The sequence below is a fragment of the Macrobrachium nipponense genome, chromosome 22, assembly GCF_015104395.2.
Source record: "Macrobrachium nipponense isolate FS-2020 chromosome 22, ASM1510439v2, whole genome shotgun sequence".
NCBI lineage: Eukaryota > Metazoa > Arthropoda > Malacostraca > Decapoda > Palaemonidae > Macrobrachium > Macrobrachium nipponense.
Genome location: NC_087213.1, coordinates 10412598 through 10440557, shown reverse-complemented (window position 1 = coordinate 10440557; position 27960 = coordinate 10412598). Strand labels below are relative to the sequence as shown.

The 27960-nt window shown below is 37.8% G+C and overlaps 1 protein-coding gene across 1 annotated transcript; it reads right to left on the bottom strand.

Moving 5' to 3' along the window:
• Positions 1–13386: 13386 nt before the first annotated feature.
• LOC135198483 (serine-rich adhesin for platelets-like) lies at positions 13387–27581 on the bottom strand. The gene is made up of 8 exons (XM_064226066.1): positions 27134–27581; positions 24139–24306; positions 23832–23943; positions 22945–23037; positions 22436–22496; positions 22118–22201; positions 21223–21398; positions 13387–15092 (listed from the first exon to the last, which is right to left on the bottom strand). Exons 1-8 carry the CDS (start codon positions 27186–27188, stop codon positions 14444–14446), a joined length of 1398 nt encoding a protein of 465 aa, XP_064082136.1. The 5' UTR covers positions 27189–27581; the 3' UTR covers positions 13387–14443.
• Positions 27582–27960: the final 379 nt, after the last annotated feature.

Here is a 27960-nt window from a genome sequence, read left to right as displayed (position 1 = left end):
AGCACGAGATGACAATGATCCAAAAGTTATTTACTTAATTATTAATTCATTTACTTTTCTAGCTACCTGTCTATTTATCTCCTATCTAACTGTGTTCATATTAACCATACATCTATTCCCTTTTGACACTAAGTCAAGTGAAGTGTTTTAAAGCCTACTAGCTGACCTAGAAGTAAATTTTTTTATTTATTTTTCTGATGTTAGAGAGAAGAGCGAGAGAGTAGTTGTGCAATAGTTATCTTTTTATAACTCGATGAATTATTTATATTAATCCAAACTCAAATGTGAGCTTCACACACACACACCCACACACACAACCATGCAATGCGTTAAAAAGAATAAATGAAACCTAGTGCGTAACTGAGAAAAATGGGCTGCCTTCGCAACATTCCGAGGTCTACTATTTTTTCAGTTTTTAGATCCTAAAAAACAAAGCATAAAATAGAGCTTAATCAGAGCCTTAACTAACCAACAGTTTGATTCACGTTTCTATAATGGCAAGGAACAACTCTTATAGCTCCAGGAGATTACATCAGTCTAATGCGCTTCAGTGTCAATGTATCGATGAGTTATTACTTAGTAGATCATCTGCGTTTTATCGGTCTAGGCATGATCGTAAGCTAAGTGCGTTGTTGCAAAGAACAACTTATTATATATCATCGGGATGCTGCATCATTGTCAGCGTGTCATTACCACAAACAAAAATATATCCTGGGGATACTAACACATCAGGAGGAACAACGAACATCCTCAGGCATGTTGTATCGGTCTAGGGTGAGTTTATACGATTCGTACTAACGGTACAAATAAGTTGTCAGAGTAGCTGACTATTTGAGGACCGTTACAACAGTGTTGTCTCGTCACTAAGCGGAGTATCGATTACCATTGGAAAACTTAAAAGTACTAGTCGTTGGTTGCTCGGAATCATTGGCACAAATTTTGTGAAGTATATGCTAACGCACTAGCAAGCACGCCTGTAAAGGCACGTATATTGCGTTTGTCTGTAAACTGTATGCTTTTAAAAACGTACATTATGTACGAATATATAAATATTTATGTGTGTGTGTGTAATGTGCAATTCCGCTTCTTAGCCCTTCTCGGTGTCAACGTATTAACATTCGTTCTAGAGTGCCACTAACCTTAGATGTAATGCAGAGAACAGTACCATATATGGCCATGATCCCACCAATGGCGATGAAGCTGGCGCCCACTGCCAGTCCTACGTCCGTCATGGCGAAATGCTGGATGGGTGACCTCGAATTATCCGACGACTTGTCCTGTGAGCAAAAAAGTTATTATGAAATAAGGGATACTTCTGTTTAAATAAAGAAAACGGGAAAACAGTGGAGAAAAGGGTCAAATAAACAAATTGAAGAATGAAAAAAAAACATGAGTAATTAAAAAAAAAACGCAACACGTTAAGAACATTCACTAGGCAAATGTGTCAAGTTGTGAAGACTGAAAACGATAATCGATTTTTTTTAAATTGTCTCTTATTTACATTTGCGTTTAACTATTCTAAATCCCTTTAACCTTTTGCGCGTTATCAGATTCTCTAACAGGTTAATTAAGAAACAGGTTTGCTGTCACGTAGGGAAAGAGAAGGTAAAAAGCTAAAAAGTGGGTGCAGCTAGGCCTACGTCGACTGGACACAACCAGCACCCTTCAGTAACGCCCACATTGCACCACGTGAAGTGAACTATTCATTTTACACAATAGATGAAGTAGATTTGTAGGAATTTATAAAATGCGAGATGCAATAGGAACTGTTGCCATTTCTGAGCTAGGCGCCATTTATAATAAGAGAACAAGTACTACAGAACAAGACTTGACAGATTTCTTACGCAACCGGAATAATTTATGTTTACGAAGTTTCTGAATTTGTAGTACAAGACAATTTTTTCGAATGCAATATTTTCTGTGTGTGTGTGTGAGAGAGAGAGAGAGAGAATGTATTATTTCACCAGCGTTGTTTTCTGTGATAAATGGAAATTAAACAATGATATTTAACACTTGATCCTTCGCTAATTCTACTAATCTAATTCATTCGATAAAATTGCTACGAGAGAAGGCAGTGCCTACCACGTTATAACACAATGAGAAACCTGTAACTAAGATATATGTTTTAAAATAAACATTAACTAACTAATTACTTTCAAATTTCATTTGAATTTCACAAAGAAAACATATTTTTCAAACTACTCGATAAAAACAGACGAAAATTTCACTAACTTGCAGCCAGGTGATATACAGAAGGCACCGGAAACTGGAACACTGGAGACTACTGATTGGTGGTGTTAATACACACCCGAGCCATTTGTTTTGACCATGTCACCGCAGTGACTAGATCGCTGCCAGATACCTCTAGCTGGTTGTTTATACAGTTTTAAATCTTGCATTCTTTTATATATTGCCCGCGAATTTCGATTCAACAAGTGTTAAAGTATAGGGCTGAAGAAATAAGGAAAGAAAAGACACGTTGAATAAAAGAGAACAAGACTAAAAAGGAGATGAACAAGGAAAAAATGGACCTTTAGCATATCGAATTAACGAATGTCAGCAGTCGCTAGGTTATATGCGTAAACACTCTTGCTCTGTGACTGCTGGAATGTTCAACGCTTTGCCAAGCACGTAATTGATAGAAATGAATTCGACTTGTATGTTCATTTGTAGCGCGCGCGCACACACACACACACACACACACACACACACATATATATATATATATATATATATATATATATATGTATATATGTGTGTGTGTGTGTGTGTGTGTGTGTGTGTGTGTAAATAAATTGTTCTGTTAAAACAGGATACGTATCAAGTATAAAGAGCCCATTTAAGTCCACCGAAATATAGTCCTTTGATTTAAAAATGTTTAAAAATGGGTGGGCCTTTTATACTTGATGTATATATATAATATATATATATATATATATATATATATATATATATATATATGGAAAAAACATTCTTGGATACATGTAGTAGCCCTCAGATAGCGACATTGAACCGCGTGCGGGCGTTTAGCTGAATCAGATGACGAGATAAAAAGCTGGATCATTAAATAATTAGATGAATAAATAGATATAAATAACTACCATTTTTTAGCAATGCGGTACCAAGAACGACTCTTGTCAGCGACTTGGGCGTTCGGTTTTTGGCCTCTACTACTAGGCTTTTTCCGGACTCTCATCACCTTCTACCTTCTCTCACTCGCTGTACTTCGTGCCTGGGCTAGATACGTGTACCAAGGTCCTTAGATCGTCAGTCTTTGTGGCCATACAAAATGTTATGGTCCATTTTAGTCTCATCGTTGAAAAATATTTAGCCTTAAATAGACATTTCTCACGGGTGGCTCATACCGGAGCCAGTGGTTGCGCCTGAGTGAAAATGATGTGCAGTATGAACGTAAAAAGGCGGGGCCCTGGGGTAGACCCACATGCTCATGTCATGGGAAACCCGACCCACATAGTCCCCACCCCTTCTCCCCACACACACACACACGCACGAGAATTGTCGACTTTTAAAGGTTTGTGAATGATATCCTCTTCGTTCTCTATATAAGCATTATTGTTACTAACTGCTGCTCAGACCAAACACTTAAGAACTGTTACCAATTTTTAAACGATATGTTTTAAGGATGCGATATATATATATATATATATATATATATATATATATATATATATATATATATGTGTGTGTGTGTGTGTGTGTGAATAACTTGATCACGAAGTATATAAAACGTGATGCTATGTATAAATAAAGGTTTTTTTGCCACGAAGGAAAAAAATGAAAAAGCGAGATAGCCAAGTACTTTCGGTCCTGTTCCGAAAAGGACCGAAAGTACTTGGCTATCTCGCTTTTTCATTTTTTACTTCGTGGCAAAAAAACCTTTATATATATATATATATATAGATATATATATATATATATATCTATATAATATATATATATATTATATAATATATATGTGTTTACGACCTTATTTACGGCCGTAATTTCAAGGGTTCTTGTCTCTACTCAGAATTTGCGGTCAGTAAAAATGTAACACAGCAACTAGGAACAAAAGAACAAACACCTCAACAAAAGTTACAATATTTATTTACAAACACACACACAAAAAAAAAGGTAATGGTTGGTAACGATAATAACCAAAATAAATGAATGTATAAATCAAGGGAAAACCAACCTTAAGATCTATAAAAGATCACCTACAGCTAAATATTAAACCCTAACATAAGAAATAGAAAATTTAAATGTGACACTTCAGGCAGGTACCTGTCAAATTACTGGCCAGAAAAATCTAACCTAATAAACTAAGTTAGGTAGAAGAAAGCAAGAGAAAATAAATTGGAAACTTAATATTATTCCTACCTAACACAGACAAACTAACTTAAATGATAAACTGAACTTAAGTAAATAAACAATGAATTACGAAAAATAATCTTACAAATAGATGCAAAGTAATAATCACAAGAGGCTTAGAGAATCATCTCCTCAGGTCATACCAGATCCAGAAGACCGTACTGCAACCAGGGGCGTGCAAATCTACAGGTACTCAGCGATCCACGATCGTCTTAATAGTTACAAAAATATCTCATACCTGTAGGAAAGCCGCCCTACTTGTCTCCACGAGTTCCAAGAACTCACTGACCGCTGATGCCGAGGTCAACCGGGTCAAGCTGCAATGCCTGCAGGCAACCCAAAATACCACGGGAACACCGAGGGTGGTAGCCTCCGAGAATCCGGGACGTCAACGGTTCTCGCACGCCACAAACTGCGCCGTTCCCAGTAGACACGGGCCAACTCGTTCGGAATCCTTCCGATGAACGAGGGGAGGGGCGTGGCTGACGAATGCCGCGGGTGACAAACACCAGCGACCACACACAAGGCAGCGAAGGATTAAAGAAGCCGTGATCCAAATCTTCAAATCTCCGTACAAAACTGCAGAAGTGACCAAAGTTTAAGTGGCAAGGCGTCAGGCTGTGAGGAGGAACTCGAACTAACTCTGTCACGAATCACCACCCTTACGATCAAGCCTTCCACTCGAGTCAACACAGCTCATAGGAGAGAAAAACAACGATCGTTAATACGACACTTCAATGGTTCACTAATACCGGGGGAGAAGGCGGTAAACAAAGCAAAACTGCGAAGTCATATGACTCCCTTACAGAGTTCATCGAACTAATAAACGATACTAACTTGTTAAAAAAAAAAAAAACTTTAACTAAAATAAGATCAAAGGTTGGACAACTATTAACAAATTATAATTAACAAATTATTAATTTACTTTAATCTAATACCTTTCTCCCCCTACAAAAAAAATTTTAATCAAATAGAGTAAAAATTTTTATACAACCTAAAGAATCAATTAAATCTTAAAATAGCATCAATCTTAAAAATAAAGATAACCTTAATGTAAACATGTATAGAATTATCTAATAAAGCACACACAATTGTGCATTACACATTCTGAAATAAAAAGGTCGGCATTAAATATACCTCAATTAAACATACCAATATATAAACAGTCTAATTAAATACAAAGCCTGGAAATGAAATAAAAATTAATCGAACATAATTCTAAAGCGAAGAACAAAATGTACTAAATCACAGAAAATGATAAAGTTCTGAAATTCCAAAAGTTCTTGCTAAAAATTAAAGTCATAACAAATGGCACAAAGACCTACCTATCAGCTAATAAGAAACTATGACTAATATAGAACTGAATATTTCTTACAACTAATACTTAAACTAAAAAAAAAAACACTGGCAAAAAAAAAAAAAAAATTATCATATAAATAAACGAAACAACCGAACAACGTCGGAACAATCCATAAAGTCAGCACTTGCTTTCACTCTAAATGAACACAAAGAGAAACGAGCAGGGCGAAAGAGGCAGGGAGAGACCAAACAAAAATAAACACTTTACATCCTAGACAAGGTGTCCGGGATCTTATTATCAGATCCTTTAATATGTTTAATTACCAAGTTGAGCTCTTGCAGCTGCAAGGCCCAACGTAAAATCCTTTGGTTAGACCCTTTCATCCGTTCAATAAACACTAACGGATTATGATCCGTCCATACCTCCACTGGAAAAGAAAGATTAGTTAAGTATGGTTTAAAATGAGATATGGTACGGATCAGGGCGAGAGCCTCTTTCTCAATAGTTGAATACTTACGCTCTGCCGTTAACAACTTTTTGCTGTAGTAGGATATTGGGTACACCTCCTCGTCCTCACCCTTTTGAAAGAGAACGCCTCCAATGCCTACATCGCTAGCGTCAACAGCAATTATAAAGGGAGCTTGAAAATTCGGAGAAATCAAAATAGGTTTAGACATAAGAATAGTCTTAATTTTAATGAATGCTTCTTCACACTCGCTAGTCCAAATAAATTTCCTATTTTTTAGCAAAAGATCATTCAAGGGACGAGCAATGTCAGAAAAGTTCCTAACGAACCTCCTATAGTATCCCGTCATACCTAGCACCCTTCGAACTTCTCGGATATTGCACGGTCTCTTTAGATTAGTTATAGCCTCGACATTAGCCTGTTTCGGGGCTATATGACCCAGACCAACCTCATGACCCAGATACACAACTGTGGCCTCACCAAATTCGCATTTAGCGAGGTTAATGACTAAGCCCGCAGCACGGAGAGCTTCACAAACTTTACCCAACCTGAGTAAATGAGTTTTCCAATCATTACTGTGAACAACAAGATCATCTATGTAGATCTCGGTACCTTCTAACCCACAGACCACACGGTTCATTAATCTTTGAAAAGTACAAGCAGCATTCCTCATCCCAAAAGGCATGACCTTGCATTCATACAAGCCGAATGGGGTGACAAATGCTGAAATTTCTCTTGCTCGATCCGACAAAGGAACTTGCCAGTAGCCCTTGAGCAAATCCAACTTGGTAATATACTTTGCTGAACCAATGCGGTCTATACAGTCGTCAATTCTTGGAAGAGGAAAGGAATCATTTTTAGTATGTGTATTAACTTTACGATAGTCCACACACATCCGATACTGTCCATCGGATTTCTTCACCAATACTATAGGGGAGCTCCAAGGACTAACAGAAGGTTGTATTAAATCATGCTTCAGCATATATTCTATTTCCTTATTGACTATATCCATTTTAGTGGGATTTAGTCTATAAGGACTTTGTTTAATTGGTGAAGCTTCTCCTACTACCACATCATGTTCAATTAAACTGGTCAATCCGGGAGAATCTCTAACCAAATCTGAAAAAAAGAACGAACTTTAAGCCTTCCATTTCCCTTCTTTGATTTAGATCAAGATGCTTCAGATGCTCATCTAACCCATCCAAACATTGCACATTCTTGGATAGAGCATCTGAAGGTACTTGATTAATTATTTCCTCAGACCCATCAGGAAGCACCTCTGCCACCAAAGAAACCGATTCATACCCTGTTTCCAAAGGATCAGATCTACTAGAGATATAAGGTTTTCAGTCTATTAAGTTTTAGTGTGAAAAATTTCGACACTTTCGTTTGGTCCCGGGAGTTCTATTATAATTAAGATCGGATACCTTCCTCAACACCTTCCAAGGCCCCTTATACCTTGGTTCAAGGAAGTTATCCGAATCAGTACCCAACACCAAAACTAATTCCCCAGGCTCAAACGACCGTGCTCGAGTTTTCTTGTCATAATTAATCTTCATAGCAGCCTGAGAGCTAGCTAAATTTTCTCTAGCAAACTTCCAGGCGCTAGAAAGTTTTCCTCTAAGATTATCAACAAATTCACCCACGTTCGTCTCCCTTATTTGATCAGATTCCAAAACCTCATATAAAATTTCTAAAGGGCCCCGTATTTTATGTCCAAAGACTAATTCAAAAGGAGCCACGCCCGTGGATGAATTTGGATGACTTCTAAGAGCAAAGAGAGCAAAAGGAAGACCCTTATCCCATTCCTCTCCATGCTCATAACAAAATCTTCTTAAAATTGATTTAAGAGTTTGATGGAATCTTTCCACCACTCCCTGACTCTCTGGATGGTAAGGAACACTAGTAGTGTGCAGAATGGCCAGATCTGCACACTTACTTCGAAATTCCTTACTAGTAAAATTAGTTCCACAATCAGTTTGTATCTTACGAGGGATCCCATACCTCGAAAAGAAAATTACCAACTGGTCAAATACAGCCTTAGATGTGACTTTCTTCATGGGAATGGCTTCAGGAAATCGTGATGCCCGATCCATCACAGTCAGTAAATAGATAAAACCTGTTTTAGTTTTAGGCAGAGGGCCTACTATATCAACTACCAGCTCATTAAATGGTTCGCCAATAGCTGGTATGGGATATAAAGGTGCTTTTACAATTGTCTGATTAGGTTTACCTACCACTTGGCACACTGGACATTCTTTCACATATTGTTTTACTGACGATTTCATTCCTGGCCACCAAAAACATTTAGCCAACCTACGGAACGTCTTCCAGACACCAAAATGACCAGAGAATGAATCGTCATGAGATAAATTTAATATTTGTCTCTGAAATTGAGAAGGCACCACTATTTGCTCAATACGAGACATTTGGGGATCAGTAGCAACCAGGGGACGACTCACCCTATATAATATGCCCCTTTTTACCCAGAATCGAGGCTTTGTCAAGTCAGACGTATCACCTAAATTAAAATTAAACTCCCTCTTCTGGGCTTCAATAAAAGCTGCTCGATCCCAATCGGGAATTACATTATCACTACTTACTACACTACTTACTACTGACCCGGGTCTATACTACATCTAACGTCTACTCATAAACTACTCAAATTTAACTTCATTCATTTATTTAATAAGTCTGCAGCCTTGCGGCCTCTGTCTAGTGGTAACCGCCACTGGACACTTATTGATTGACAATATTGGGAATAATTCCTGGCCATCACTATTAATCATATCATTTCCTAATATGCCATCAATACCAGCTATAGGAAGACTCTCGACAACGGCCAACTCTGTCTTTCCATAATACCCAGGGAATGACAACATTACCTCTACTAAAGGAGCTGAAACTATTGTGTTCGGGAAACCTCCCAGAACAATAAAGTTCCCTGAATACTTCACCAAACCTTTTAAACTGCTTTCCAGCACTAACGACCGAGCAGACCCTGTATCTCTCAAAAACCTAACATCAATAATGACAGAATTATAAATTACTTTACCAGGCCATATGTATTTATCATATTTTAGTCATTCCTGTGGATTATTATTTCCATCTCCAGGCGTACTATTACCACCACTACCACTATTTATTATCGGTAATTTTACGTCAGGAGATGCACTTGGCATTAAAGCCACAGGATTATTCCTTTGAAGATAATTTGTTCTGGCGTGACACTGAGCTTGGAAATGACCGGGTTTATTACACCAGAAACAAGTCTTCATATTACTATTTCTCGTTCCAGAATTACCTCCATTGGAAAATACACGAGTACCAGGTTTACTCGTGAATTTTCCATTCTTACTAACAGAGAAATTATTCTGAACGACAGAATTCTTAGACTTATTATTATCACCTCTTATTCCTTTATGAAAATTCGCTGACTTTACTACATTATTACTATTCATATCCTTGCTGGCGAAATTGCCTGAACCTGTTCTATGGGTCAAGACAAATTCGTCAGCCACTTGAGCTGCCTTACCTAAATTAGTGACCTTCAATTCTTCCAGATAAATTCTTAGTTCTTTGGAGCAAGATTTCTTAAACTCCTCCAAAAGCATGAGTTCTCTCAAGGAAGAAAAAGTGACAACTTGACGACTTTTCAACCAGTCGTCAAACTGTTCCTCCTTGAACCTGGCAAATTCTACATACGATAAGGAAGGATGTTTATTAAAATTCCTAAACTTTAACCTGTATGCCTCAGGGACCAAATCATAGGCTTTTAAAATTAGTGCCTTTACCTTGTGATAATCCCTGGCTATCCCTTCTTCCAAGGCCAGGCATTATACCCACCCGGATTGCCTTGCCTACCAGTTTACACTGAATCATCACTGTCCACATCTCTGGTGGCCAAGACAACCGAGCTGACACCCTCTCAAAGGCCTTGAAGAATTCAGGAACATTCCTTTCATCAAAAATGGGGACCAATTTTAATGCAGCACCAATATTAAACCTGTCAGGCTGACTACCTCGTGGGGTGCTAAATTGGTTAGGAGCCCCCTGTAACCTAGCCATTTCCAAATTAAGGTTGGCCATCTCTATCTCATGCCTCCTCACCCTCTCGTTCTCTGCATGCTCCAATTTCAACAACTCTATTTTTTTTACAAATTAAATCATATTCCTGAATTTCCTTTGATTCAGAATTTACAGGCATTGTAGGCACTGCTGGCCCTAAATTCTCTTCAGTCAAGAAAGGGTTTGTAGTTATATTTCCTCTTGGCACCAAATTGGCTGGTCCTTCATAAATGAGTCCAGTCTGAGGAGGATCATCAAATAGAGAAAAACCTGCACCACCACTAATACCATTATCATCTACAACTAGCCTATCATCATTTCCTAATTCACTACCTCTATCACTAATATTTTCCCCAACTAACCCTTCAGCCTCAGCCAAACCTTGCATAACACTGTTCTTTACCATTATTAGTAACTTCCTCTTTGTATCCGTCATTTTGAACGGAATACCTAACCACCTAGCACAACTAACAAGATACTCCTTACCTAGTATGGGTAAATGCCTAATACAGTCGGCAGACCCTAAGAACTCTGCAGGACTAAACTCAAAGTCTTCCAAATTATCCATAGTGGTAGGAGAGAAAGGTATTTCCAAAAATAAATACTATAACCCCCACTGAGGAGCGTTCTAAAGTCCCAACTACTGTGTACACCTGAGCGCAAATCCTGTCACGGTCGCCAGATTGTTACGACCTTATTTACGGCCGTAATTTCAAGGGTTCTTGTCTCTACTCAGAATTTGCGGTCAGTAAAAATGTAACACAGCAACTTAGGAACAAGAACACCACCTCAACAAAAAGTTACTAATATTTTTTATTTACAAACACACACAAAAAAAAAGGTAATGGTTGGTAACGATAATAACCAAAATAAATGAATGTATAAATCAAGGGAAAACCAACCTTAAGATCTATAAAAGATCACCTACAGCTAAATTAAACCCTAACATAAGAAATAGGAAATTTTAAATGTGACACTTCAGGCAGGTACCTGTCAAATTACTGGCCAGAAAAATCTAACCTAATAAACTAAGTTAGGTAGAAGGAAGCAAGAGAAAATAAATTGGAAACTTAATATTATTCCTACCTAACACAGACAAACTAACTTAAATGATAAACTGAACTTAAGTAAATAAAAAACAATGAATTACGAAAAAATAATCTTACAAATAGATGCAAAGTAATAATCACAAGAGGCTTAGAGAATCATCTCCTCAGGTCATACCAGATCCAGAAGACCGTACTGCAACCAGGGGCGTGCAAATCTACAGGTACTCAGCGATCCACGATCGTCTTAATAGTTACAAAAATATCTCATACCTGTAGAAAGCCGCCCTACTTGTCTCCACGAGTTCCAAGAACTCACTGACGCTGATGCCGAGGTCAACCGGGTCAAGCTGCAATGCCTGCAGGCAACCCAAAATACCACGGGAACACCGAGGGTGGGTAGCCTCCGAGAATCCGGGACGTCAACGGTTCTCGCACGCCACAAACTGCGCCGTTCCCAGTAGACACGGGCCAACTCGTTCGGAATCCTTCCGATGAACGAGGGGAGGGGCGTGGCTGACGAATGCCGCGGGTGACAAACACCAGCGACCACACACAAGCAGCGAAGGATTAAAGAAGCCCGTGATCCAAATCTTCAAATCTCCGTACAAAACTGCAGAAGTGACCAAAGTTTTAAGTGGCAAGGCGTCAGCTGTGAGGAGAACTCGAACTAACTCTGCCACGAATTCACCACCCTTACGAATCAAGCCTTCCACTCGAGTCAACACAGACTCATAGGAGAGAAAAACAACGATCGTTAATACGACACTTCAATGGTTCAACTAATAACCGGGGGGGAGAAGGCGGTAACAAAGCAAAACTGCGAAGTCATAGGACTCCCTTCCTTACAGAGTTCGTCGAACTAATAAACGATACTAACTTGTTAAAAAAAAAAAACTTAACCTAAAATAAGATCAAAAGGTTGGACAACTATTAACAAATTATAATTAACAAATTATTAATTTACTTTAATCTAATAATATGTATATACATATATATATATATATATATATATATATATATATATATATATATATATATATATATGTTGCCATTTCTGACCAGGCGCCATTTATGATTAGAGAACAAGTACTACAGAACAAGACATGATGACAGATTTCTTACGCAACTGGAATAATCTGTTTACGAAGTTTCTGAATTTGCATATATATATATATATATATTATATATATAGAAAATATATATATATACATATATATATATATATATACACACACACATGCCCCACACATACTATATATATATATATATATATATATATATATATAGTATATATATATATAGATATATACATATATATAGAGAGAGAGAGAGAGAGAGAGATTACTTAAATTAAAAAACACAACCCATAAATTGAAAGAACTGAAATTTTGTAGTTTTCTGGCATGCAGCATTTACCATCACTGAGAGCTAGGATGTCTTCCTTGCTCTGCCCCCCCCCCCCCCCCGCCCTCCCCCCCCCCCCTCCAACACTTAGATATTCTTGGTCTGAGATGTTTGGTCGCAGTGAGATAGATTCAGACATGACTAGAATTTGCGGATGAAATCAAGCAACATAAAAGTAACATCATGATTTATTTGCCGAGTATAACAAATAACAATTAATTGTATGTAATGTTAAACGCTAAACTAGAATGATTATCAATATTATTTCCATCACAGAGGTGCTGCCTGATTGCAGACAGAACACTTCTATTATTTTTTGTAGAGCGGGAAATGTTCATGATATGATTATAGTGAATACATATAAACAAGTGCAACCACTTCATTTGCTTTTGTCAACATTTTATGCGATGAATATTCAACACGAATTTAAATTGCTAAGATAACCACGGCCTAATCAAGGCATTAGAATTAAGGGAAACAAATTACGAAAATGGGTTGTATATATATATATATATATATATATATATATATATATATATATATATATATATATACTATATATATATATATATATATGTGTGTGTGTGTGTGTGTGTGTGTGTATAATATTATAATATATATGTATATAATGTATATATATGTATATATATGTAGTATATATGTATATATATATATATATATATATATATATATATGTATATATATATATTCATGAATGATTACTTAAAGCAAAAGTAGCATCAGTTTTTTTTCTTTCTTTCATCCCATTATCCTGTAATATACACCTATCCAAAAAAGTTAAAATTATCACTCTAGACTAAGACACAAAATACTCGATCTAAAGAAAGGCATTCCAGTGTAGTACAAATATCAAGAAAAACTGCAATAGTTTTCGTTATTATTAACAATGAGGTACCACCTAAATAGTGTACTTAGGATTAGCAATGGCAAACATCGATTAAACCAGAAGACATTTTAATGTCGTACCTAAAAGGAACAAAGAAAAGCAAGCACATGAAATAATAAAAGTCCTGATTTCAAAACATCTATTTACATCTCTAGGTAGTAATTGAGTCCAGGGACGTGAAATCGTGAATGACACGGCTTAGTCAAGCGAGCACAGCTCCTTCCGCCTCAGAGCCAGTGTTGCCAACTGTAGGGTAATTACCCTACGCGCAGGGTAATCTGGGCAAAATCTTAGACGACAAAGCAATATTTTCAAGTGTAGGGTAATGTAACAAGGTAGGTTTAGATCAGTATGCTTATCATTATTCGTGATATTACATATAAACATAATCTAAAGATTTATTTATGATCATGGCCACAGAATGTTGGGTTATTTGCAGTTGCTTAGGGTAATTTCTCGCCCCCTGTGGGGGGCGTAGGGTTAGAGGGGTTGGCACCACTGCTCAGAAACTCTGTAACTTTCAGTGCATTTAAGTTTGCATTACCTGTTTACAGGCCCACGTGCGGTTAGGCATAGCCGCATATGTTTAATTACATGCATATTGAATATGAAAATAAAAGCTGTCTTAAATCATTTATATATAGTAGCGCCTCAGTGGCGTGATCGGTATGGTCTTGACCTGCCACCTCGATAGCCGTGATTTCAATTCTCGGGCATTCCATTGGGGGTGTTAGAGATGTGTATTTCTGGTGATAGAATTTCACTCTCGACGTGGTTCGGAAGTCACCGTTAGTCCCGTTGCTGAATAACCAATAGTCCTATGCAACGTAAAAACACAATACAAACAAACAAATCATTTATACGCACAACTGACTTGATCACTCTCTTGGCAAAGACTGGAAAGAACTTGCTCTCGAAGACGAAGCAGATGTGCCACTGAGGCTGTCAATGTTCTCGTCTGATTGTTGTGAAATGGTTAACTCAGTTTCAGCAGCTGGAGAGGGGGATGTGTACTCAGACTTCACTGAAGGTTCAGCTAACTGCTGATCAGGCGAAAGTTTTAACTCGGACAGTGCAGAAGCATCTGCCGTCTCTGAAGAAACAGACGGCCTACTGGAAGAGGGAAAGGCGGATAAGGCTGATGAGGAACAGCTCAAAGACTGACGGTCTCTGATATCTATTCCAGATGATTTCCCTGGTTGGCTGCAGTTAGAGGAGCTTCTGCTGCTGCTGCTACCTGAAGAGAAATCTCTTGACGTAATACTTGATGCTGCTGATGAGGACCTTCTCACGGCGTTTCTCTTTATCGAGGAAGAATCTGCTGAGTGAAAGCTGCCACTAGAAGCCGAGGAGGACCTCCTTGATTGCCTAAAACTCAGGTTATTTAAACGTCTGAGCGGTGCGGTTGATTTGGAAGGTCGTCTGGATGGGTAGGTACTGGAAACGGAGAAACGACTGGAAGACTCTATGGAAGGCGGATTAGGAAAGTCGCTCAAAGATAGGCTATCCCTCTGCTCCTCACTGGAACTGTTGTGGCAAATAAGAAAATTATTAGATGGAGATTATTTTTTATATAAAAAATTTGTCAGTATTCAATTTCGTTGAGTTTATAAATTGTGTGATGAACTCAGAAAATGCAAAATAAGACATCTCAGAGTGAAACACTTGAACATTTTACTATAATTTTTTTTTTATTTCACTCAGAATGCTCAGGATACCGTTTACATAATAATGTCTGAAAAGAAAAAGGTGTGACGAATGGATTTATACCCGTCATAGATTTTGTTCGAAGCTTCTGACACTTTTCAAAAATTACTCATCGTCAAAATCACATTTTCTAAAATTGGCTTTTTTCATTATGACTGAATAGAGGATTTACGTAAAAAAAAATAAAATATAAACCAGTTTCGGCCACAGTGACTGAAACGATCGCAAATTATCTAGAAAGTAAAATAATTATGCTTGACGTAAAAATAATGACACCAAAGGTTACAAGTGTAAAACCATTATCTGTTGTGAACATTCTAACACAAACGCTAAAATTCCCTTAGTAACTCTAATTTAATCAATGTTAATACTGATGTTTGTAGCATGGAGAAATTCCTGCTCTGAGAATGATTACGAGTGGCATTGATCAAATGACTAATTAATGAAACGGTGTCAGTGACCTCAGTCGTTGCAACGATAAATTACGTACGCAGACCAGTTGATAGAATTTTGATCAGTGCGTCAATTCTAGGAAACTGATGTTTTTATTATCGAAAACTTTTGTTGTGTTCGTGTGCGTGAGAGGGAGCTCTGTTAATTATGTAATGAATTCTGTCTGCTATCGTCAAAACATCATCAAACTACAGTAAAATAAAACAGAATAAAACAAGGAAGACAAAAACCGGAATTTAGTAAACAGACTGCGACTCAGTTGTCCTTGGCAAAGAAGACGTTGGGTAAAGAAAGGGTGGCAGTTGCGTGTGAAAATTACCGGTAGTAACAGTGTCGTGTGTGTGTATGAAGTTTGTGATTGATTTCCGGGCTTGGTTTTGTGATTATCGGTAAGTACTGTTGTATGATGTTAATTCTGGAGTATAGTCGATAACGAAGTGCAGTTAGACAAAATACGTAGCACTAGGAGTATTAAATTATATGATAAATTCTAGGTGCCATGAAATGTCCTGGAAAGGTTTGCTTTTGAGGTGACTATGTGAAATTTGTCATAAGATATTACAGTTTATTCCTCCACTGGTACCTTTCCGATAATTAGATGTACATATAATAAGTAAGCCCTTTCTGTTGAGGGAAGCATAAGGTACTATTGGACTTGAGAGGTAGATAGGTAGTAAGGAGCATGCGTTCGGGTAACAAGGTCTAATAACTAAAAATAGTGATTTACCGTAAAATATTTCAAGTATACCGTGACTAATTTTCATATATCTTCATTAAAATTCAGCTAGGATACTGGGAGGTTTTAGTCAAGTTTCTTGATCAGTATTAAAAATCCTGTAAGGGTTTTAAGTGTTACACCACGTGATTATACTTTTGAAGGTTCCTGATCCTGCCTGGAATTACCAACCCCACCTAACGTGAACTTGTGCAGCCATCATTTAAGTGTTGGCTCTGTTCATTAGTTCTCAATGATTTTACGTGGTTGCTAAGACTAGATTTTCTGCCTGGTATTGTAAGGATTAGGTATATTAGATTTTTTTCTTTTTCTTTTTTTGATGGCTTGACACGGCTGGCAAGCATTGTCTGGGAGGCCATTTCCTAACTTACGGCAACCAGTTCTACCTGGATCCCTCAACCCACCAGCTAACCTGAACTAGGGCACCATAAATGGGTGCTGGCGCTGTCCATTGGATTCAAAGAGCTATATTTACAGCTTAGTTAGGGTAAATTGTTGCTGTGGGGAGTTATTCCTTCATTGGGAAATGTCGAGGATTCAAGCTTAAGAGTGCTTACAGTTACCACACTACTTTTATCTGGCGCACGTCTTTTCTGTAATTTAAGATAACTTTTTTTTCCATTCTACTATAGTATTGCCATTTGGTTATTGTTGTGCTCTGGTAAAATACCTTAAAACCGTCGTGTTCCAAAGAGTATTATAGCAACTATGTTTATCAAATGATTGGGGTATATCAGTTTTTATCTTTATTTTTGTTTATACTAGACACCTTAATCACCACCAAACCTGAATTGGGGCGCCGTAAGCGAATGTTGGCTCTGTATTAGCTAACTTGATATGTTAAGACTATTTTACTTGCGTCTTATTCTGGATTATCTGTTAAATACAGTGCCTATTTCTTTGCTGGAGAATGTCTAGGGTTCAAGTGTAATTCAGAATCCTACAATCAACTTACCATATCCGGTATAATTGTGTTAACCTGTTTTGATGTTATATTTTCACTAGCGTTGTATTGCTATTGGATATTTAGTTATTGCCGAGGTGTCTATGCATGCAGTAATCGTGCTGGTAATACAACAGAGTAGATCCTTGTCATCTTGTGCATTGCCTGGAGATAAAAATAATTATTCGCCTGGTGATTAAAACTAACCTCTTTAAGGTTCAGTAACCCATTACACACCTGTAACAGTAAAAGTGGACCACGGTGGGAAACTAGGTCACTTGACCCCCGAACCCCACACGTAACTTGGACTAAGGAAGTATCAGTCACTGACAAGACCTTGTCTCTTATGTTTGTTCCTTTGCGCCTCTTATTAAATTATTCTGGCCCTAAGTTTGTAATAGGTAATGAAATTCAAATGTCAATTTTAGTCATTCAGGCCTCATTGTAAAAAACTAATTAAATATCAAAACATCTTATCTGTGTGGAAGTTGTCAAAATCACATTAAAAGCAGATTTCAAATAAAGTTCCAAAGTTGGCTGATAGCTTTCAGAACTTGCACATTACTCAAACTTGTAAGATGAAGTGGAAAAGTTTTTCTTTAACATGAATTATGATTTTCACCAAATTAAAATCTAATGTAAATTTAACCAAATATCCTTCATTTTTCTATAGATCTGCACAGAGTTGGATTAACCAAATATACTTCATTTTTCTATAGATCTGCACATATTTGAATTAACTAAATATCCTTAATCTTTCTATAGATCTGCATAGTTGGATTAACCAAATATCCTTCTTCTTTCTATAGATCTGCACAGAGTTGGATTAACCAAATATCCTTCATTTTCTATAGATCTGCACAGAGTTGGATTACCCAAATATCCTTCATTATTCTATAGATCTGCACAGAGTTGAATTACCCAAATATCCTTCATTTTTCTATAGATCTGCAAGGAGTTGGATGTAACGTTTGTTAGGTTCTTTAAAAGAAGAATTTTCATGGTGTTCGGACGACTGTAAAACCCCCAGGGGCCAGTACTAAAGGTAATACTTCAGAAGCACACTGCACTGGATATTAAATAATCCACCGTACATGGAAAGAGCATGTGAAAAGCAATATAAAAAGTATAGTCATTATATGAGATTGAACGGGGTGGAATTAAATGAGCTTGATAAGGTTTTACCTCTAATTTTACTAAGTCGGGAGAGGTGTTTCCTCTACGGTAATGTTTACTTTTAATGAGCCCTCTAACTTACTTTCTTACGCAAACAAAAGCAATTCCAGTTACTCATTATTGGCTGAGAGGTGTGACATCGTTATGACGTCATGGGTTTCATAACCAATTACGAACGACTTTAGTCGGAAACTAAGTTTCACTAGCATTTCAGCGGAGTAATAGTTACCTGTCCAGTGTCCACTGGTATCCTTGTTTGACTGAATACTCGAATAATGAAGCAAAACCCGGCATTTTGTCTTCCTGCAGCTACGGCAGAGGCAGTGGCTGGCCCTTCTAGCATTAATTTTGACAAGACCTTCGATTTCCTACCGATTGTTTGCAGTGCAATGTGGGTTACGGTGAATTTTATCATTATTTGTCTAGTAGTGGTAAAGAAGTTGTGACTGAATATGCTCAAGGACATAATTTAATTCTAAAGCAAAAAAACTGAGTGTTGTGGAGCTATTTGTCGGATCAACCACAACAGGAATGCCTTTAGGTGTGATCCGCCACGGTAAGTAGCCTTACTGTAACCCCTGTGGCTAGCGCGGCGCAGCGCTACATTACCTCTTGTCAGTACATGCCGTGCTTGCCAAGAATCTTTAAGTATGCGGATAAGGCGCGAAGCGCCGTTTCGCCACGGCCTTACTGACAGAGCACACAAATCGATCGTCGCGGATATGTAGTCGCTCCCTACTTTGTTTGTTGTTGTTTTGGTATCGCCGCCATATTGGTTTTGGTGTTCTTCCGCCGATTTTGGTCGGCGGTCGAGTCGCTGTGTTTAGTACTGGCCCTTGGGGGTTAATTACAGCCGTCCGAATAAATATTACTTTAAATTCTTGTTCAGTGGGTAAAATAACATAGGAAAACGTCAATTGCCATAGTCTAGGCCACCGCGGATTGCTTCTGTAGAAATACCTTTTAATTAACTTCATAAAAGCTAACGCTAAAACATCTTGGACAGGTAAAATAGACACTCGTAGTTGAGCAATATTGAAGTTTTGGAACTTGACAAGCCTAAAGAACGGTGCAAGCTGAACCTTGTTGATTTTTAAGTTTAACAAGTCTTGTAAGGAGCATTTCTTAAAAATTATACCCTTCCAAAAAATGTTTTTGAAGTTGTCTAGGTATGACAATTCAGCGCAAATCTGACTTCAAATTTTGTCCAAGCACATCTGGTCTTAAGAAGCTGGCTTAAAGGAACGTTTGAATCTTAAGAACAGGCAATTCAGGTAATATAAGGTGGGTTATTGAAACTAGTGAAGTCTTTGATTTTGATAAGTAAGGCTTAGTTCAGTATCTTCAGTGTCGTCAGTATCTCTGCATACTGAAGTAGCATAAACAGATTGTATTTGACTAAATTTTGATCTGTAAGGCTATTTGCGCAACACAGAACTTAGCAAGCACTGAACCCGAATGCTTTGGGAAGCAACTGAGTGATTAGGGTGCGCAACAAGCCCAAAGCAGATTGAGAAAATGTATGAAAAATATGGAGTGACACAGTCCTGATATACACGCTCGTGCTTTTGTACCCGCGAGTCAAACCAAAACAGAATTTCCATAAGCCAAGGATACATGGTCACCCTCCCAACCCTAGGAGTTTGGGCCATGGCCCTGAATTCTATAGGTTAACTATATCTTATGTGGCTTAGACTACGTACTCGTATAGTGGCTCAGATACTCTTGAGCAAAATCATGCTACTTGAATGGTGTGACTAGCATCCAAGATAAGAAATGCTAATATCAAAATTTACCTTTATGCTTCATGAAAATTTAACTATAGATACTTGTGAAGTTCACAAGTAAATTTTGCCAGACTGAGGTGCACAGTATTCGCTCTTAATAAAAAGATGAAAATTAAATAAAGGCGAAATTGCAGCAAGTTACTGGTGAAATATTTTTTAGTACATTAAATAATGTTGATAATCAGATTGGGTTAATTGTATTTTTCCAGTGCAGTTTTGATCAAATTTAATTTAAGCTTGAGTATCAATATGGTCGCCAAAATTTCTGTGTGCCTTGGACTGCACCAGAATCTTAATTTCGACTTGTTAAACTCAATTTCACCCAATTAGTGAACTGGATATTGAATTTGAACGTAAAGACTACTTGTCAGTACCAGGGTATAAAGATAAAAACGTGAAAATTTTTAAAGTCAGGAGAATTAACATGACACCTAAGCTGCTGCAATGGCTTGCCGTATGCTAGTATATATTAAGGTAAAAGGTAAATGAAGGAAGATCTTAAGTGGGTGTGGTAAGATGAAAATAACCCTCGGTATTAGGAGAGAGTCGAGAGAAACCTTAAACTGTCGAGGGGCAGATTCTGGAGGTAGCCCATGAAATACGGGTTACAAAAGAAAGTATGTTGTCAGTAAGTCAGCATGGCTAGTAGGATGACACGAAAGCTGTCCATACCATATAGGAGGACAGGTTTGCGTTGATAAGGCTAAATCTGTTAGTAAGTCCACCCAGTCTGGCTCAACACTTTGGTCAATTAAATGTCCCAAGCTAGTCTCAAAAAGTTCGTGTGCTACATTGTTGATGGGCAAGACATTGCTGGAGACTATTTAAGTGTAGAAATACCCGCGAAATACTCACACAGATGGGCCGGGCTCCGATATAGTCTCCAGGGATATTTGTTGCTCATAGTATTGGTTTCTTCTCCTGGAGATTAACGATGGCGAGGACAGCGCGAATGACCTCATCGACAGCCAGTCCTCCGTTGGACTGGCTAGTTGTCGAGAGAGTTCGAGCGCCCATTCGAGGTCAGAGTCCTAAGGGAAAATACGGGCCTTAGTGCGAGTGCAGGGTTTAAGTGTTTAGCTTTTGTATATACTTGTAATAAGAGTAACTGGTTGTAAGGTATCTCACACTTAGGAGTATGTAAGTTAAGCTAATTGCAGTGATTCCGTAAAGGGAAATTAGGATCTCGACTGATCATTAGTATATTATCATTTAGGCAATGTTGAAGATTTTTAATAAATCTTAATTTTCATGAGATACGAATTTTAGTCTGTCAACTAACAATGTATAACGGGAATTTGTTCCCTTAGTTTAGATGATTCAGGTATTAGCAGCTTCGAAATGATAGCCTACTTAAGAATTTTATTCATTATCCCGAACAATGCTGCAACACAACCAAAAAGGGTTTAGGTTTATATTGATAATATTGAGTAATGCAAGAGACAAAGGTATGTTACTTTAAAGTTTTTGTGGCTGCAGTGGTATGCCTAATTAAAATAATGCTGCTGCCTCCCACCCTTCACAATAAAGTAGTTCTGGGTCCTGCTGGCTTTGAGACTATAAATTTATAGCTGACTGTCCAGCTTAGAAAGTTCTTTGGTAGTTTTTGTGCTGAGAATGCTATCCTTCAGCGCCGGTGTTGTAGTAAAGTTAAAACATAAAACTGGGTTGGTGTAGTAGTCATGTTAGAAGAAACTCCTCGAATAAGAAGGGAATTTAGTCGGAGATCTTGAGGGTCGTTTATACTTACGTGAGATGTGACCATGAAGTCAGAGTTAGAGATGGTATAAGCTGCACTTTTTTCGCCGCTTCGTGGGTTGATTCCTACCACTGTCTGAGGAAGGAAATTAAGTGAATTTTACCCATTAAAAATGGCACGTTATTGAGTTGCCATACATTCACAAATACTAGTCTGTCGTTGGTACTTTCGAATGTTATACTAATATGAATTATTATTGAACACGAAAATAGATATAAATGCCCAACCATTATACGGCTTTACCGAACAATTTTCCTTATAAAAGTGATCGTATTATTGATCTCGAAATTATAAAATTCATTTACTTACAGATTCTTCGGACTCCGTTCTTATGCATCGCCTGCACAATAAAGCTTTAAGTCTTTCCCACCTGTGGGATAAATTACATATTTAATGTAAGAAGGATTTATGTACAAAAATATGTATGAGTAAATTTTACATTATTCTGACGAAATCAAGTAGGCTATTCTATCTGGAAGGGGTGCATGTCAATGTTAATGAAAAATTGTGAATTGGTAATATTAACTGTAACGTAGACTCCATTAACCTTACAATGGGCTTTCCGAGGGGTACGTTTTGAACTTAAAGTCAGCTAGTTTAAGGGGGGTGGGGCTTGGAGTATTTGAGAGAGAGCTGGGGGAGGGGGGAGGGAGAGAGCTGGAGGAAGGGGGAGAGAGATGGGGGGGGAGAAAGAGAGAGCTGGGGGGGGAAACAGAGAGAGCTGGGGGGGGGAGAAAGAGAAAGAGAGAGCTGGATGAGAGAAAGTGGGCGGGGGGTGGGGGGGGCGACAGAGAGACGGAGGGGGAGGAGATACTTACGATTTAATCACCCTGAGTAAGACGAGCAAAATCACGAGCGTCACGATGAGGATGTCACTCCTGAACGTTGTTGGTATAGGTTTGTATACGACGCTGTAACAAATTAATCATAAAACAAAAAAATTAACATTTTTTAGTAGTTTTATTTTCTAATTTTTTGGATTATTTTATAATACTTCGTCTGTTTTAAAAGTATGACCACATTTTTCTTATATATTTTTTAAAAAATTTTAGTAGTGTTTTTTCTAATTTTTTGGATGATTTTATAATACTTCGTCTGTTTTAAAAGCATAACTACTTTTTTCTTATTATATAATTTTTTTTTCACCTAAGCACCGAGGAAGCTTCTTGTGGTGGTCTGCGTCTGGTGCGAAGGATATAGTACTTGCAAATCAATGTATAAGTAACAGTGGTTTTTCTGAAACTGAAATTTACTTTTGTTCATTGTAGGCTAATGGTTATTAATTCATAGGATATTTTCTTAAATTTTATCCGAATGGTCAACCATTGAGATTTATCTTGTATATGAATATACAGTTTTACGATAGTTATTTGTATCCTTTGTCAATATAGAAAAAATGTTGGGTGCAAGAGTGGATTGTAGAGAACTCTATAAAATGTATTGCGGTAAATATATTGCATAAACATTCTACAATGAAGAATGTAAAAACGAAAATAAAGTAAATCAATTCCAAATAGATTTCCACCAAACTAGCAAGGACTCATGCAAGTGTCAACGCCTCAATTTTCAGTGTACATAATTCCCTTTCAAGATTTAATTTTGGAGGCCCTCTTATCGATCTTCATTCGGCCCCAGTTTAACATATTCGTGAATAAAACTTTTTTTTAATTTCCACCTTTTGGCTAGGCACCTGCCTACGGCTTACCATAACTCCCTGTAGACATCCCCTTGATCGCAGTGGCAGAAATTGTCTGTCTTGCACAACATTGGTATTTGGACACAAGGATTGGTTACGTTGCACTCGGAGCCCAAGACACCTGAAGGAAAAAATTAATTTGAATAAAGTAGCGTTGCTTTCATTAAACTACGTCATGATTTAACACTTGAGTTACGATCGAATAGCAGAGGAGATTTTGGCTGGATATGAAATGACACTTGTTATATTTACTAGATCAATTTGAAGGTGTGAATGGAGCTAACTGAAGCTGGTACCCAATTAACTAAATACTCACCACATGTCCCGCAATAATAAGCGATGCTACTGCCCTGAGTAGTGTAAATAACACATTGGCCTTCATTACAACGGCACTCCTGGTCTACGCAGGTCGGGTAGGGACGCGTCCAAGGCGGGAGTTCACATTTTGTTTGGGTATTACAAGACCGATCTGGGCTGTGAATGCCTGTAAAATAGGTTGGTTTAAGTGAAAGGTCAGATTTCAGGTTCAGGGGAGCTGAACAGCCCAACATTAACTTTTAAGAGTTAAATTCTTAAGAAAGTTGATATTTCTTGGTATAAAAAGTTTTATTATTAATAAGTATACACAATGTTAGACTTGGTTCAATACTGCGTGTTGAACTGTTTTTTTCCATAGGCCTCTGTGCTTGGAGTAGGTGTTTTTATCCTTGCATGGTTAGAGAATTTAAACCGTAGAAAATGAAGGCAAATAAGAAGGTTGCAAGACAGCTTGTCCCGATCCTTAGGGTCACTTTAGCTGTCGTCCTGAAACTCGGGCTGAGAAAAACACTTTTCCTGCTTATTTTTATAAGGGATATTGGTAAGAGAGACTGAGCCAGGCTGGGAGACGTTACGTAGTGTTGATATAGGTTTGCAGTCGCCCGTAGACTATCTTTGATCCTCTGAATATTTTGAACATGATTTCTGTCAATTTTCCTCCTATAGACATTACTAAAGGATCTTTGCAAGGTTTCTTGGTAGCAACCCTTTGGCCCCTGGCTGAACTAACTTATTTTGTTTGTTTGTTTGTTTGTATGGTGTTTTTACGTTGCATGGAACCAGTGGTTATTCAGCAACGGGACCAACGGCTTTACGTGACTTCCGAACCACGTCGAGAGAGAACTTATCACCAGAAATACACATCTCTCATCTCTCACTCCTCAATGGAATGGCCGAAAATCGAACCAGCGACCACCGAGGTGGGACGCAAACACCATACCAACCACGTCACTGAGGCGATGTACTAACTTATTAACCTTTTACTTCCAGTCCCACTTCTTTTCTTTTATCTTGCTGTCCCACCACTCTAATTCTCCCTCTTCACTGTTATGCGCTTAATGGCTGAAAGCACCCTATTGCTTGGCTTTATAGCCAAATTTTCAAAACGCAGTATGTCCAAGCGCACTTCAAAAGAACGCAAGTATGTGCAAGCACCCTTTTTTTGCCCTGTATTGATAAGTTGTATACTGTTGAATTACTTATGGTTCTTTGTACTAACTGAAACCCCTCATGAACAGAGTAAAAATACAATAAAAACACAGAGAGAGAGAGAGAGAGAGAGAGAGAGGGGGGGGGGGGGGGGGGGGCAAATGTTTTCCTTGAATTTTCGGTTACGGTATTCCACCTGCCCGTCCTTTGAATACGGAGACAACCCCCATTAGGGGGTGGGGTTGAGGGGGAGGTAGGCTGAAACCCCATTAAAAGCCATCTTAGGGGTCACCACTATACCTCTGCCAAGTTTCATGCCCATCGGGACCAGCCGTTTGGCCGTGATTGAATTAGAACAGGACGACAGACATAACGCCCATTATACAAGATGTTTAATGTGGAAACAATCGAAACTATCCACCAACTATTCACAGTCTTTCTCAAATGGTTAGGCACAGTAATTGTTACCTATTCAAATGACCCGGCTCTACATAAACCCATTGCCAAGCTGGACTGAAACTTCAAGCAAACCTTGAGTCTTGTGTAATCGGCAGTTATGAAGAGGTACAAAAAAAAAAGAAACTAATCCTTGAGAGATTGAGCCTTACTAAATCATTGAGAGGTTTATCAACTTGCAGTATACTCTGTGCACGGTCTGGATTTTTAACGATTATCAGATGTGCAGTAAGCTCCTCATGGGGTATTAGACTTGTCCTTGGAACAGTTTTGTTAATCAACAGATAACTTTGTACACAAGTAAGTTTGGCAAGCCATAAAGAAAAAAAACATTGCCCTATTTCTAAAAGTTCCTTTGCTAAAACCTTGATGTTTATACTTTATCATTTTGACTCTCTTAATTAACAATCATTTCATCTATAATACGTGTCTGACAGCTTGTATAGATTAAAGGTGGTGTTATTCATTTTGATTAAAAGTCACTGGTACCTTTCTAAATACTATGGTTAGGATTTCATTGTGAGGGACTTATTTGCTATGGCTTGTTTTTAAAACTAGTGATGCAACTGCTTTAAGCACAGTCTTATTTCGCTAGTTTTTAAAATGGCGCAAAGAACATTAATTTTGTATATGTAATTTACGGATATATGTATTGTTTGAAAAGTCTTTACCCTTGTGTCTGAAAGTTATGTACCATCACGCGCATTTCAAATTTCCCTGACGTACATGGCGAAGGCCAGCTTTTAGCCAAAGTAAACACACAATTCAAGTTTCAACGATGCCGATAAGATAGCTAAACATAGCTAGTCGTTTATCTGTATGACTAATCCAAATATTTTTTTATTCATGTGTAGAGATTTTGAAATGCTCTTCCAATTACACAAAAACTAAACTTTATACTCTGTTAATTCTTTATTTGAATTTTGTTTGTAGGCGTTCCTCAAGGTGGTTCGCAGCTCCCCTTCGGCCTTTAGCTCCACTCACTTTAAGTCTTTGTGACGCGGCCTCCATTTCCCGCTTACTTTTTAACGTCTTGCCGCCCAACAAATGAAATCATCTCGTTTCACTGTCTTCTGTGCTGAATGGCTAAAAGTGTCCCTGTGGTTGGCTGTATATCCTAATTTTCATTGATGAAATCAGTTTGAATATCGTTCCTTTTGATAAACTACGTTATTACGTAAACAATGAGATCTCCTGAAGTAACCTTTCAATACTAAAAAGTGACAGAACTTGAATTCCATAAGAAATTACGGTATATCCAAATGTTTGGATCACAAACATTAATTATGAATCACAGGTCTGAATAATTATTCAGGTAGACTGAATTAGGACACTTAGGTAAATTGTGTTAATAAGAACGTAATGTATTAACCAAATTATGTCCTTACCGAGTACACAAACTACTAGGCCACCCAATATTGGAAAATGTAATATAGACAGCATTTTCCTCCAAAGTAGTTTTAACCGCAATGTCACCAGAAACTGTTTTCGTAGTTGATTTTGAATTCCATTATATCAACAATGAGTTCTTCCACGATGCCCATTTCCACGAATGTCGTGATCACTAGGGCACATTCTTTCTATCTAGCATCATAAACCTGTCAGTCACTAATACTCCAAGTGTATTCTTCCTTCAGTTCTTATCAACTCATCCACGTCATTAATCCATTCACTTCACTTATTTTTATCTGAATTTTCTGTAGCTTCGGTTTCAGTAGGCAAAGAAGTCGAAGAGGTTCGCTTTTTGAGAAAATTAGTGGTTTACACAAGCACTGGTTTACACGTCTGCTGTAATGGTTTATTTTTGCCCGACTGATACCGAGGCATAGCTAGACATACCCGATATATATTTTTTTCTTGTTGATAGAGATTGTTCGCTTCATAAAGAAACTACGGTTCAACCTTAAATTCTATAAGTAGTTTGAGAAGCGTCTTTTGATTGAAGTTAAGTTTTCATACTCCATAAGATAATGTTCCTTACTGGGAAAAATAACAACAGTTTAATTGTACAATTGGCAATGCCCGACGACCTGCTTCATGCGGACTTTGATAAGATAAGAGATAAGGTACATCGCATTCATGTAGAGTGAAAATAGGAATTTCAGGGTCTTATATGAATATGACTTATCAAGAACTTGTAATACAAAGAAACGTTACGGTTATCAACCCAAGGATTACCAAGCGATAGTTTAATCCCTAGCGAAGCTAACGGATT